The following is a 14,484-nucleotide window of genomic DNA, read 5'->3' as shown; positions in this document are numbered from 1 at the left end:
CCTTTCTTCTGTCACATGCCCACCCCAAGATATCTCCTCCTGCTGCCCTGGGGTTATAACCCACCGGGCATAAGGCCACTCCTGCCTAGGGTAGCCCCATTGTAACTGCCCCCTCCTGCTGGTTTCATCAGCAGAGGCCTGAGCACAGCCTGCCACCTCTCTCCCCAGGCCCAGTACAGCGGTTTCCTCTTCTTCCACGAGGGCTGGCCCCTCTGCCTGCACGAGCAGGTAGTGGTGCAGCTAGCAGCACTCCCCTGGCAGCTGCTGCGTCCAGGAGACTTCTACCTGCAAGTGGTGCCCTCAGCAGCCCAAGCACCCCGCTTGGCACTCAAGTGCCTGGCCCCAGGGGGTGGGCGAGTGCAGGAACTGCCTGTGCCCAATGAGGCTTGTGCTTACCTGTTCACACCTGAGTGGCTACAAGGCGTCAATAAGGACAGGCCAACAGGTCGCCTCAGCACCTGCCTTCTGTCCGCACCCTCTGGGATTCAGCGACTGCCCTGGGCCGAGCTCATCTGCCCTCGATTTGTACACAAAGGGGGCCTCATGGTTGGACATCGGCCAAGCACACTTCCCCCAGAAGTGCCCTCTGGACCCCCAGGGCTCCCCAGCCCCCCACTCCCTGAGGAGGCCCTGGGCACTCGGAGTCCCGGGGATGGGCATAATGCCCCTGCTGAAGGACCTGAGGGCGAGTATGTAGAGCTGCTGGAGGTGACGCTGCCTGTGAGGGGGAGCCCCACGGATGCTGACGGCTCCTCGGGCCTCTCCAGGACCCGGACGGTACCCACACGCAAGGGTGCTGGGGGGAAGGGCCGGCATCGGAGACACCGGGCGTGGATGCACCAGAAGGGCCTGGGGCCTCGGGACCAGGATGGAGCCCGCCCCCCTGGTGAGGGGAGCAGCACTGGAGCCTCCCCTGGGTCTCCCCCAGGAGCCGAGGCTGAGGCTGTCCCTGAGGCAGCAGCCCTGGAGGTATCTGAGCCCCCAGCAGAGGCGCTGGGGGAAGCCTCTGAGTTTTGCCCCCTGAGGCCAGGAGAGGTCGGAGGAGGAGCAGGCCAGGGGGCTGAAGGGCCGCCCGGTACCCCTCGGAGAGCAGGCAAAGGGAACAGGAGAAAGAAGCGAGCTGCAGGCAGAGGGGCTCTTAACCGAGGAGGAGACAGTGCCCCACTGAGCCCTGGGGACAAGGAAGAGACCAGCCACCAGGAAGCCCTTGTCACTCTGCCCCCACCAAGTGAACACGAGCTTCCAGGATGCGGCCCAGTTAAGGAGGAGCATGAAGGCTCTGGGAGGCCAGACCCTGAGCCGAGAGAGGAGCTCAAACCAGCAGACGAAAAAGAGCCTCGGCCCCCAGAAGCCTATGGGCCTGTAGAAGAGCGGGCCACAGAAAGAGAGCAGGAGGGGCCAAGGCTGGTGCGCCTGGCAGGTGAGATGACACCGAGGCCAGTGGGGCAAGGGCCGGGTAGGTGAGGCCTAGGGAACGGGGCTGCAGGAAGAGCGGAGGTGAGGGTGGGGGCAGAGTAGCCAGACCTGTCCTCACTTCAGGCCCATAGCTCTGCCTGTGCCTGCAGGGCCCAGCAATCTGGAAGGGTTCCTGTCTGACCCCCTGGCACCGTCCCCAGAGACTGCGCAGGAAGTGAAAGGGGACAGCCTCCCGGAAGAGGCCACTCCAGTCTCCAGCTCTGATGACCCTGGTGTAGCTTGGGACTTAATGTCGTCTGGATGTCTCGTCCTGACTGGTCAGTGGGCAGCAGTGGCTGAAGGGAAAGGGGTTGAGGAAGGAGAAGCCTCCTGGGTGGGCTGGGGAGGGAGGCAGGGTGGATGGGAGGTAGCCAAGGCCTGCCCCCAGCTGGGACCATTTTGTGTCTTCAGGAGGGGTGGATCAGAGTGGGCGAGCTCTGCTGACCATTACCCCACCGTGCCCTCCTGAGGAGCCTCCCCCCTCCCAAGATGTGCTGAGCACTGCTCTTCATTACCTCCACTCACTGCTCAGGTAACTGAGGCCCAGGCTGGCAGCTTGCACACTAACCTCCTGGGTCGTGAGCACCCTGCCCTCCTCTCTCCTCAAGACATTGACCTCTAGGATACCTACCAACCCTCAGATTTTCAAGTCATTGCTCTCTGACCTTACCGACCCCTGACTTGCAGCATATCTTCATCAAAATCAACAACTGCTCATCAAAATCAACACTGCTGACTTTCAGTATCCTAAGACACAACCTAGTTTATCAGAACCTTGATTAACTCATTCAACAACTGTTTCCTGAGCATCAGAACCTATTAGGCAGTGTGCTAGGTGCTGGCATTGAATTCATACCCTTCCAGAGCACAGAATTCCTAACTTTTTAATCCCTGATCCCATGACCCAGTAGCCATGTGAATATAGACCCCTAATTGCTAGGTCACTACCTCTTGGACACATGTCCAAGACTTTGACACTTTGCCCATCGCCAGGAACTAACTTCTCCTGAGGATGAGTAACATTAACACACACACACACACACACACACACACACACACACACACATACACACACACACAACCTCCTTGGCTCTTCTGCCCCCACAGGCCTGACCTACAGGTACTGGGGCTGTCCGTCCTGCTGGACCTTCGCAAGGCACCTGCACTGCCTCCAGCACTCATTCCTGTCCTGAGTCAACTTCAGGTAAGCAACCCCTTGAGACAAGTACTTCTTCTGGGTCCTGACTCTTCCCTAGTGGTCATTCCAGGCCACCCTGTTGCCCACAATTTAGGGTTATTCTTCTCTGCCTTCAGGACTCAGGAGACCCTCCCCTCATTCAGCGGCTGCTGCTTCTCACTCATGATGACCCTCCAACTGAACTCCATGGATTTCAGGTTTGAGCCCCTCACTTCCACCTAGTCCCCATCAGTAGTGGAGAGAGAAGAGGCTGGCTGGAGCCCCAGGCCAGTCCCTGAATCTCTAGGTGCCCAGGCCAGAAACCCCCTGCCTTCACATGTCTACAGGGTGCTGAGTTGCTGTCAGAGAGTGATCTGAAAAGAGTGGCCAAGCCAGAGGAGCTGCATTGGGACTTGGGAGGTCACAGGGACCCCTCTCCCAGCCACTGGGTAGAGACACACAAGGTAAGCCTCACCTCCCCCACTCAGGACACTGGGAGCCAGGAGTGACCCAGCAGAGGACATTCTAGGAGAGAGAGGACAGATCTGAGACATGACCAAGGGGCTGAGAAAAAGTGGTTTCCCTGCCATTTAGTTCAATAAATATTTATGGTTCACAATTCAACAAGTGTTTATTAAGAAAATTCAATTCGACAAGTATTTATGAGCAAAAGACTGTGCATATGCCCTGGGCTACTAGGGAAATGAGACAAGTATGTTAAATAAATTCTTTCTGTTTCCTTCTAGTTTTGAGATATAATTGAACAAGCACTGAACAAGTTTGAGGTGTACAACATACTGATTTGACTTACATACAATCATGAAGTGGTTACCACTAGTTTAGTGAACAGCCATCATCTCCTATACATACAAAATTAAAGAAATAGGAAAAAAAATGTTTTCCTTGTGATGGGAACTCTTTAGGATTTACTCTTAACAACTTTCATATATAACATACAGCAGAGTTAATTATATTAATATTTATCATGTTGTACATCACATCCCTAGTGCTTACCTGTCTTATAACTAGAAATTTGACTATCTTCATCCGATTTCCCCTCCCTCTCATCTCCTGCCTCTGGTAACCACAAATCTGATCTCTTTTTCTATGAGTTTGTTTTGTTTGTTTGTTTTTGAGGTATAATTGACCTACAACACTATGTTAGTTCTTGGTACACAACATAGTGATTCAATATTTCTATGCATTTCACCATAATGTCTAGTTGTCATCTATCACCATACAAAGATATCACATAATTATTGACTCTATTCCCCACATTGTACATTTTATACCCGTCGCTCATTTATTTTGCAACTGGAAGTTTGTATGTCTTGATCTCTCTTACCTATTTCTCTCCTATCCTCATCCCCCTCCCCTCTGGCAACCATCCGTTTGTTCTCCATATCTATAACTCTGCTTCTGTTTTGTTATGTTTGTTCACTTGTTTTTAAGATTCCACATATAAGTGAAATCATACAGTATTTGTCTTTCTCTGTCTGACTTATTTCACTTAGCATAGTACCCTCTAGTCCATCCATGTTGTCACAAATGACAAGATTTCATTCTTTTTTTATGGCTGAGTAATATTCCATTGTATGTATATACCACATATTCTTTAGCCATTCATCTATTGATGGGAACTTAAGTTGCTTCCATATCTTGGCTATTGTAGATAATGCTGCAGTTAACACAGAGATGCATATATCTTTTCTAATTAGTGTTTTCCCTTTCTTGGGATAAATACCCAGGAGTGGAATTGCTGGATGGTATGGTAGTTCTATTTTTAATTTTTTGAGGAATATCCATACTGTTGTCCACAGTGGCTGCACCAATTTACATTCCCACCAACAGTGCATGAGGGTTCCCTCTTCTGCACGTCCTCACCTACACTTGTTATTCTGACAGGTGTGAGGTGATATCTCACTGTGGTTTTCATTTGCAGTTTCCTGATGATTAGTAATTCTGAGCATCTTTTCATGTGCCTGTTGGCCATCTGTATGTCTTCTTTGGAAAAATGTTTATTCAGATCCTTGGCCCATTTTTTAATTGGGTTGTTTGTTTTTTTGATGTTGAGTTGTGTGAGTTCTTTGTATATTTTGGATATTAACCCCTTATAAGATACATCATTTGCAAGTATCTTCTCCCATTCAGTAGGCAGTCTTTTCATTTTGTTGATGGTTCCTACACTGTGCAAAAGCATTTTAGTTATACATAGTCCCATTTGCTTATTTTTGCTTTTGTTTCCTTTGCATAAAGAGAAGTATGGGGCTTCCCCAGTGGCACAGTGGTTGGGGGTCTGCCTGCCGATGCGGGGGACGCAGGTTTGTGCCCTGGTCCGGGAAGATCCCACGTGCCGTGGAGCGGCTGGGCCTGTGAGCCATGGCTGCTGGGCCTGCGCGTCTGGAGCCTGTGCTCTGCAACGGAAGAGGCTGCAGCAGTGAGAGGCCCGCGTACCGCAAAAAAAAAAAAAAAAAAGAAAAGAAAAGTATCAAAAATCTATAACTAAGACAGATGTCAAAGAGTGTATGTTTTCTTCTAGAAGTTTTATGGTTTCAAGTCTTACATTCAAGTCTTCAATACATTTAGAATTTATCTTTGTGCATGGTGTGAAATAGTAGGCCAGTTTGATTCTTTTGCATGTAGCTGTCCAGTATTCCCAATACCATTTATTGCCGAGGTGGTCTTTTCCCATTGTATATTCTTGCCTCCTTTGTCATAGATTAATTGACCATATGTGTGTGGATTCATTTCTGGGTTCCCTATTCTGTTCCACTGATCTATGTGTCTGTTTTTGTGCCAGTATCATACTGTTTTGATTACTGTAGCTTTGTAGTATAGTTTGAAATCAGGGTGCATGATACCTCCCTTGACTTTGTTCTTTGTCAAGATTGTTTTGGCTATTCAGGATCTTTTGTATTTCCATACAAATTTTAGAATTATTTGTTCTAGTTCTGTGAAAAATGCCATTGATATTTTGATAGGGATTGCCTTGAATCTGTAATTGTTGGGTAGTATGGACATTTTAACAATAATAATTCTTCCAATCCATGAGCATGGTATATCTTTCCATCTGTTTGTGTCATCTTCAATTTCTTTCATCACTGTGTAATAGTTTTCCAAGTACAGGTCTTTTACCTCCTTAGTTAGGTTTATTCCTAGGTATTTTATTCTTTTTGATGCAATTGTAAATAGAATTGTTTTCTTAATTTCTTTTTCTGATAGTCCAGTATTAGTGTATAAAAATGCAACAGATTTCTATATTGATTTTGTATCCTGCAACTTTACTTAATTCATTGGTGCGATCTAGTAGTTTTCTTGTGGTGTCTCTAGGATTTTTTTTTTTTTTTTTTTTTTTTTTTTTTTTTTTTGTGGTATGCGGGCCTCTCACTGTTGTGGCCTCTCCCGTTGCGGAGCACAGGCTCCGGACGCGCAGGCCTAGCGGCCATGGCTCACGGGCTCAGGTGCTCAGGTGCTCCGCGGCATGTGGGATCTTCCCGGACCAGGGCACGAACCCGTGTCTCCTGCATCGGCAGGCGGATTCTCAACCACTGCGCCACCAGGGAAGCCCTCTAGGATTTTTTATGTATAGTATCATACCATCTGCAAACAGTAACCATTTTACTTCTTCCTTTTCAATTTGGATGCCTTTTATTTCTTTTTCTTCTCTGACTGCCGTGGCTAGGACTTCCAAAACTATGTTGAATCAAAGTGGCGAGAGTGGGCATCTTTGTCTTATTCCTGATCTTAAAGGAAATGCTTTCAGCTTTTCATCATTGAGGATGATGTTAGCTGTGGGTTTGTCGTAAGTGGCCTTTATTATGTTGAGGTATGTTCCCTCTTTACCCACCTTGTTGAGAGTTTTTATCATAAGTGGATGCTGAATATTGTGAAAAGTTTTCTCCACGTCTATCAAGATGATCGTGTGATTTTTATCCTACATTTTTTTTTTTTTTTTTTTTTTTTTTTTTTTTTTGCGGTATGCAGGCCTCTCACTGTTGTGGCCTCTCCCGTTGCGGAGCACAGGCTCTGGATGCGCAGGCTCAGCGGCCATGGCCCATGGGTCCAGCCGCTCCGCGGCATGTGGGATCCTCCCAGACCGGGGCACAAGCCCATGTCCCCTGCATCGGCAGGCAGACTCTCAACCACTGCGCCACCAGGGAAGCCCTATCCTACATTTTGTTAACGTGGTGTATCACGTTGATCAGTTTGCAGATGTTGAACCATCCTTGCGTATCTGGAATAAATTCCACTTGATCATGATGTATGATTCTTTTAATGTAGTGTTGGATTTGGTTTGCTGGTATTTTTTTGAGTGTTTTTGCATCTATGTTTATCAGTGATATTGGCCTGTAATTTTCTCTTTTTGCAATTCTTAATATGACATTAAACAGCATATCATTTTTGGTGGATGATAAGTCAGAAACAACTGGAGAAGAGTGCAAAATAGTATCACTGGGGTTCTAGAAAGAGCTGAGAGTCAGAGAGGCTGGTTCTGATTCCATGTGACCTTGAGCAAGCTAATGTACCTTACTTCTGGAGATGGTGCCTTTCTGTACCTGCTCCCTGCACCAGCATTCCAGCCTCAAGATCATTGCCCTCACAGTACAGCAACTGTGACATAATCTCTGATTCTATGAATCTAAATTCTGTGAGTATTCAAGAAAAGAGGTATGAGCATGATCTGAGCCAAGTATTAAAGGGGGTCTGTAACATGGTCTCTAAACTGTGGATCAAAGGGAAAGTGCATCTGAAGAGGCAGAGAAAAGGGTTTTATAGGGTCAAGAGCCAGTGCAGATGAGGAAAGGAGAATCATGTTTACTAAGCTGTAAAATGTGCCAGGCCCATGATAGCTGCTTACCTAGCATCATCTCTTTAAACCTTTAAATCCAGTGTGTCTTATCATGACTTTACAGTTGAGGAAACTGAGGTTCAGGAAGGTTTCTGGACCTGCCTAAGGTAATACAATTAGTAAGCGACAAAGTCAGGAACTGAACCCAGCATTGCCCCCATAAAAGCCTCTGGGTTTGCCCCTCCTCCACCCTAGGGCTTAGGCCCCTTATCCTGAACTCTGTCCCTGGACTCCATTCCTGTGTGTTTGTCTCAGGAAGTGGAAAGGTTGTGCTGCCTGTGCCGAGGTGTGCTGGGCTCTGTACGGCGAGCCATTGAGGAGCTAGAGAGAGCAGCAGAGCCAGAGGGAGAGGTAGGAAATGAGATGGGACAAAAGGGGATGAGGTGGGGATGGGGCTGGGCTGAGCTGAGGACCTCCTGGTGGAACCCCAACTGTTAGCTTCTCCCTGCCCCCCAGGAGGCGGCAGGAATGCCTGAGCCCCTACAGAAGGTACTGGCAGATCCCCGGCTGACGGAGCTGCAGAGGGATGGGGGAGCCATCCTGATGAGGCTGCGCTCCACCCACAGCAGCAAGTACGAGGGATGGGTGTGTGGGTGCAGGTGGACGTGGAGGATGGAGAACAACAGAGGGCTGTCAATTCACCTTAGCTGCCAGATAATTCTTACTAAGCATGTATCTGGACAGGATGTGCTTCTCCACTTATCTCATAACTCTCACAACATCCCTAGGTGCTAGGTATGATTATCAATGGGGATTTGGAGGATCAGAAATGTTTAATGTCTTGGCCAAGGTTGGTCAGTAAATGGAAGAGTAAGGATTCAGATCCAGGCCCATACTCTGACCCAGGATGCTGTGCCACCCCTCACGTTGGGATGCAGGGATGGGATGGGGTTGTGGGGCAGGCTTGACAAAGGCAGTGGTTCATTCTGCCCCCGTCCCTACCCAGGCTGGAGGGCCCAGGCCCAGCTACACTGTATCAGGAGGTGGACGAAGCCATTCACCAGCTCGTGCGCCTTTCCAACCTACATGTGCAACAGCAGGAGCAGCGGCAACGCTTGCACCGACTCCAGCAGGTGAGCCAGGACCTCCTCCCCCATGCTTCTTAACTCTACCTGGGGGCCTGGCCTCCAGCACTCTTTCCCACTGATACTTACAGTTGATGGTGTTCTCCTAACCTGGCTTGGTCGAACGGCCCTCCCTCTCTCCTCATCTCCCCTGGAAGTTGATCATGGTCAGTGTGAGATTCAACAAGAGGGAGACAGCATCTCAGCACCCTCAAAAAAGGGAAGCCAGATCTTCCCCTCCCACTGCTGATGTTTGATCAAGCATCCTTAGAGATTGTGAGAGATGCTTAGGTGCCCTAGGGGATTCTGGGAAGAGCCGATTGATTCTGAGTGCCTACCTCCTTAGCTTAAAAGCAACAAATGTCTCCCTCCATCCCTTATGCAATGGTCATCCCCAAACCTGAGGATGGAAAGGTCCCACGTCCCTCCACCTTGGAAGGAGAGGACAATGGAAACTGCTAAAGGTCTTGGAAACCAAGGCCTCTTTGTGGGAAAGATTCAGGAATAAATCTCGCTTCTCTGAGCCTTGATTCTCTTCTCCTGGGGTTAATAACTCCATAGGGATTTGCTCTCCACCCTACCTTGTGGGGTAGCAGGGGCACTGAAATCTGATTGCTCCTCCATAGCTCCTAAGTGTGGTGAGTGAACACCTCATGGACCTGCATGTGGCCTCAGGGGAAAGGTCATCTCAGGGTCAGTGTTAAAGGAGGGTGGGGGCAGGGCTCTCTGTTCCTGAGATTTCTGCATATTTAGCTTCCTCCATCCCAGCATCCAAAGGTTTGTATCTTCTACTGTTTGTTTGTTTGCTTATTAGCTGTTCTCCTCCTGTGTAAAAACTATTAGCACACAGGATTTGGAGTCTAAAGTGTTCAGCTTGAGTTCTTCTCTGCTAGGAGTGAGATATTGGACAAGTCTGGAAGCATCTCTGAGTTCCAAGTCCTCATCTGCTGAATGGGGGTGATAGTAAGGCTTACCTCACAAGGGTGTTCGGGTGATCAAATGATTTCAGCAAAGGACTGTAGAAGTGTTTACTGTTGGCACGGGTTATTGGGAACATTCTCAAACTTCCCGTCCTCAGGCTGTCTCGCCCCAGATTCCAACCTTTCTTCAGAGGGAAGAATTACCATCCCTTTTTGGTCAGATATCTCAGAACCAACACGAGAGTACCTAGCTAGAGCCCCATAATAGGCAACTGGAGCTACACACACACACACACACACACACACACACACACACACACGCCGGGGTTGTCTCTCCAAGCCTGGTCCCTGTCACTAGGCTCTGAATGTGAAATTTCTCCTGGCCCTCGTGCCTCTGGTTCACCCCAGTTTTATCTATTTCACCTGGAGGCATAGCCCTGGAACCCTAGCATGCGTCTCTCAGTGCTTCCTGCCAGCCCAGCCTCCCCTTCAACTGATGCTTTACAAAGATGGCTTACTCACTTTACTTGACCCTTGTGGAAACTACCACCATTCCCTGTTATCATTTCCACTTCACAGCTGAGATGAAATGGTTTCCCCCAAGGTTCTACAGGGTGGGGCGGCGGGGTCAGAGCTGGATCTCAGCTTTCCTTTCCACTGCACGGCCCCTTCTCCCTCATGGCCCCGCTCTCCCACCCTGTCTGCCCCAGGTGCTGCAGTGGCTCTCGGGCCCGGGGGAGGAGCAGCTGGTGAGCTTTGCTGTGCCCGGGGACTCCCTGTCTGCCCTGCAGGAGACAGAGCTACGATTCCGGGCTTTCAGTGCTGAGGTTCAGGTGAGAAGGGGGAGAGGGGCAGGTGAGAGGAAACATGCGGGGAGGGAAGGGGAGACTGACTGGACTGAGGGCCAGGTCTGAGAGCAGCCCCCCTTCTCCAGGAGCGCCTGGCTCAGGCGAGGGAGGCCCTGGCCCTGGAGGAGGACCCTGCCTCCCAGAAGGTTCTGGATATCTTTGAACAGCGCCTGGAGCAGGTTGAGAGTGGCCTCCACCGAGCTCTGCGGCTACAGCGCTTCTTCCAGCAGGTATGTGCTGAGCCTGTTCCTTCTATGCCCACCACTGCCTTTCTTCTGCCTGGAGAAGCTGATCGGGTAGTTGTTAGAAGCAGGGACTTAGGAGGCCGTCTCCTGGGCTTTGACTCCTGGCTCTGCCTCCTACTTGATGAATGACCTGGGACAGGATACTAATCCTGAGTGTGCCTCGTGGCACCTACCTTACAGGGCTGAGTGAGGATTAGGTAAGCAGTATGTAACAGGTACTTAGCACAGAGTCTGCCACTTGTAAATTCTGTGTACGTATCAGCCATCCTTTCATTTAGGCCCCTCTGTCTCCATACCAGCTCAGAGTGACACGCTAGGCCGTGATGCCGGGACAGTGAGGGGAGGTGTTCTAAGAGGACTGGGGTGTGGTGGGCCCTAGGAAGCCCTCACCAAAGGAGGACAGGAGCTGTCATCTGGCAGCGTGTGGAAGTGGCACAGGACCTCACTCCTTCCCCTCGCCACTCCCCACCTCTTTGGCCTTGTAGGCACATGAATGGGTGGACGAAGGTTCCACGAGGCTAGCAGGAGCCGGGCCGGGGCGGGAAGCAGTGCTAGCAGCCCTGGCCCTGCGGCGCACCCCGGAGCCCAGCGCTGGCACCTTCCAGGAGATGCGGGCCCTGGCCCTGGACCTGGGCAGCCCGGCGGCTCTGCGAGAGTGGGGCCGCTGCCGGGCCCGCTGCCAAGAGCTGGAGAAGAGGGTTCAGCAACAGCTGGGAGCAGAGGCGAGTCCACGGGGCCACCGGCGACGACGGGCGGACAGTGCCAGTAGCGGAGGGGCCCAACGGGGCTCCCATAGCCCCTCACCCAGCCTCCGTTCCCTGCTGCTCCCCAGCAGCCCTGGGCCGCGGGCAGCCCCGTCCCACTGCTCCCTGGCACCCTGTGGGGAGGACTCTGAGGACGAGGGCCCCGAGCCGGCTCCGGAAGCAGAGGGCAGGCCGCCGAGGACTGTGCTGATCCGAGGCCTGGAGGTCACCAGTACGGAGGTGGTAGACAGGACGTGCTCACCCCGGGAACATGTGCTGCTGGGCCGGGCCGGGGGCCCAGAAGGGCCCTGGGGAGTAGGCACCCCTCGGATGGAGCGCAAGCGAAGCATCAGGTGAGAGCCCAGCCCAGCTGGTGCCCAGGAGGCAGGCCCAGCTGGCCCGCAGGAAAAGAATATGATACTGTTGGCATGTTCCTCCCATGCCACAACCTCCCCGTCACTCCTCGTTGTACCTGCAGCGCCCAGCAGCGTCTGGTGTCTGAGCTGATTGCCTGTGAGCAGGAGTACGTGGCCACCCTGAGTGAGCCGGTGCCACCCGCTGGGCCTGAGCTGACCCCTGAACTGCGGGGCACCTGGGCCGCAGCCCTGAGCGCCCGGGAAAGGCTCCGCAGTTTCCACCGGACACACTTCCTGCGGGAGCTTCAGGGCTGCGCCACCCACCCCCTGCGCATTGGGGCCTGCTTCCTTCGCCATGTGAGTCAGCCTCTGAAACTCCTTCCAGGGCTTCTCCCTTCACATGTCTCAGCCCCATCTGCTTGTCCCTCCTTCTCAGTACCCGCCCCCCGACCCCGCCCACCACCAGAACGTGTGGCCCCTAACGCCGGCGCCTACTGCCGTTTGCTGGGCTCCTGGAGCCACTCAGCTCATGTGTCTCTGACGTCCAGTGCTGCCGGGCCTTCGCTCTCTCCACGGAAGCCTGTCATTCCCCAGGCAGACTGAGTGTTCCCTGGTGGCCTGTCCCTCCTTCGGGCTCTACAGGATGCGGAGGAGGAAAGGGAGAGGCTTGTCTGCAGGGCCTCACTGGAGATGACTTACCACTTCCCTACCGGCACAGGGGGACCAGTTCAGCCTTTACGCCCAGTATGTGAAGCACCGGCACAAACTGGAGAATGGTCTGGCTGCCCTCAGCCCCCCAACCAAGGTAACTTTTTCTCCAACCCTCATGAGAAGGGGAGGGGTCAGGAAGACCTAAAATCCACCCAACCTCAAACTCTCAGGGAAAAAAAGCTTTCCTCGATGTACCCAGGAACATCACCTACCAATAATCTCCCAGAATTGCTGAGGGTGGGACAATCACTGGACTGGGAGCCAGGTGAACCCAGGTTCTTATCCAGCCCACCTGAGGACTTTGGGCAATAGTATTAATTCCTCTGGGCCGCTGTTTCTTCATCTAGTGAATGAATGGTGGCAGTATTCACTACAGCTAACTAAGAGAGTGCTCTGAGGCCTCGCATCAAAAGATGTGAAAGTGATTTCAAAAGTTAAAAGCCAGAGAATATAAGGGATTACTTGTATTCCTCTTCCACTGTGCCTCAAGATATAGAGGACAGCTGAATCTCCTGCAGCTCTCCTGCCTCCTTTCTTTCTGGGGGAAGATTTTTTGCCTTACCTTTGGGTGTATCTGGGCTTGACCTACCCCTAAAAACCCAGAGTACCATGCATCTTCCCCGAAGGGCTCGGACCCGAACAGCTCCAGCCCCTCCCCTGATTCCTATCTGTTTCCACCCCAAACTAGGGCACCATGGAGGGGGGCCCTCATCTGCCCCGGGCCCTGCAGCAGCCCCTGGAGCAGCTGGCCAGGTATGGGCAGCTCCTGGAGGAGCTCCTAAGGGAAGCTGGGCCTGAACCGAGTTCTGAGCGCCAGGCCCTTGGAGCTGCCATGCAACTGCTCCGGGAACAAGAGACCCGCGGCAAAGACCTGCTGGCTGTGGAGGCGGTGCGTGGCTGTGAGGTGAGGCCATGGCTCCAGACTCTCCAGCTCGGGCTGCCTAGCCTTGTAGCCTCAGAAGCAGTGTGGGCTGGTGACCAGAAAACTAGACTCAAGGTCAGAGGGCTCCAGGCTGTAATTTCTAACCAGCTGCATAGCTTTGGTCAAGTCACTGAACTTCACTGGGGCTCAATTTCCTCATCTATAAATAAAGAAGCTATGTCCTGCCTGACATCCTGTGACCCTATATCTGCCTGTGCTTTCCTAATTCTTATCTCTATCTAAACTGCACTTCATCCTGTAGCTCAACATTCAACATATACCTTATTCTCCTCTCCTTAGTCTCTTTCCAGTCCTGAGGTTCCAGAACAGGTTGGAAACCTACCTCCTCTAGGATAGACCTCTTTTCCCTTCAGTTTTTGCTGATTTGATTCTCTTCCTGGGGCAAAATCATGCTTTGGTCCCCAACATGCAAAGGCTTACCCATTGGAGGCTATAAACCCTACTGTGTGATGTACCTTCTATCTTCAGAGGCAGGGCTGTGCTGCTGGGCCAGGTGTGCTGTGCATGGTGACCAGTGGATGGATTCTAGGCCAAGGGCTTCCCTGATTTCCTGACTCTGCCTGAGAACCAGTGCATTCCGCCCCTGGCCCTATAAATCCCATTTTTTACTCCCCGTAAAATATATACAAAGGGCTCCAGGGCCAATGACCTTTTCTTTTGCTTTCCCCAGATAGATCTGAAGGAGCAGGGACAACTCCTGCACCGGGACCCTTTCACAGTCATCTGTGGCCGGAAAAAGTGCCTTCGCCACGTCTTTCTCTTTGAGCATCTCCTCCTGTTCAGCAAGCTCAAGGGCCCTGAGGGGGGGTCAGAGACCTTTGTTTATAAGCAGGCCTTTAAGGTACAATGCCTGGGGGTGGGGTGGGGTGGGGGTGGGGGTGGGGGTGGGAAACCATGGGGATGGGACAGGAAGTCATGCTCTTCTTGGGAACGCAGGATGTTCTGGAAATTCAGTCCCAACCCAGGTTCAGAATCTATATCATCCAGAACAGGCTTTGGCCTGTAATCAAACATCAGGTTAGGGTGTCGAGGTGACAAAAGTCCCTGTCATTGGTCTACTCCATGGGGTTCTCCTTATTCATGCAGGAGATTCATGAGGCATTCCAAACCAGAAGCGGTGAGGACCTTTCCCATTAAGAACACACATGCTTTCTGAGTTAGGGATAGTCCCTG

At 51.7% G+C, this 14,484-nt stretch overlaps 1 protein-coding gene across 9 annotated transcripts in view; it reads left to right on the top strand.

Moving 5' to 3' along the window:
- Positions 1–14,484, top strand: part of ARHGEF40 (Rho guanine nucleotide exchange factor 40) — a 47,985-nt gene that overhangs the window by 27,663 nt on the left and 5,838 nt on the right. For 5 of the 9 annotated variants that reach the window (XM_067028854.1, XM_067028859.1, XM_067028860.1 and 2 more), the window contains 16 exons: positions 169–1,420; positions 1,566–1,733; positions 1,867–1,987; positions 2,563–2,659; positions 2,770–2,850; positions 2,980–3,096; positions 7,737–7,832; positions 7,920–8,053; positions 8,428–8,554; positions 10,176–10,298; positions 10,400–10,543; positions 11,044–11,654; positions 11,780–12,014; positions 12,376–12,462; positions 13,057–13,272; positions 13,982–14,152. In XM_067028854.1, coding sequence (XP_066884955.1) covers positions 169–1,420; positions 1,566–1,733; positions 1,867–1,987; positions 2,563–2,659; positions 2,770–2,850; positions 2,980–3,096; positions 7,737–7,832; positions 7,920–8,053; positions 8,428–8,554; positions 10,176–10,298; positions 10,400–10,543; positions 11,044–11,654; positions 11,780–12,014; positions 12,376–12,462; positions 13,057–13,272; positions 13,982–14,152 — 3,780 coding nt within the window. The remainder of the gene's footprint in view (positions 1–168; positions 1,421–1,565; positions 1,734–1,866; positions 1,988–2,562; positions 2,660–2,769; positions 2,851–2,979; positions 3,097–7,736; positions 7,833–7,919; positions 8,054–8,427; positions 8,555–10,175; positions 10,299–10,399; positions 10,544–11,043; positions 11,655–11,779; positions 12,015–12,375; positions 12,463–13,056; positions 13,273–13,981; positions 14,153–14,484) is intronic. The other 4 variants (XM_067028858.1, XM_067028855.1, XM_059057384.2 and 1 more) reach the window with 1 other exon arrangement.

This window comes from Kogia breviceps, chromosome 3 (genome assembly GCF_026419965.1).
Source record: "Kogia breviceps isolate mKogBre1 chromosome 3, mKogBre1 haplotype 1, whole genome shotgun sequence".
Classification (NCBI taxonomy): domain Eukaryota; kingdom Metazoa; phylum Chordata; class Mammalia; order Artiodactyla; family Physeteridae; genus Kogia; species Kogia breviceps.
The sequence above is the reverse complement of the archived record's forward strand: the minus strand, read 5'-3'. Positions and strand labels throughout refer to the sequence as shown.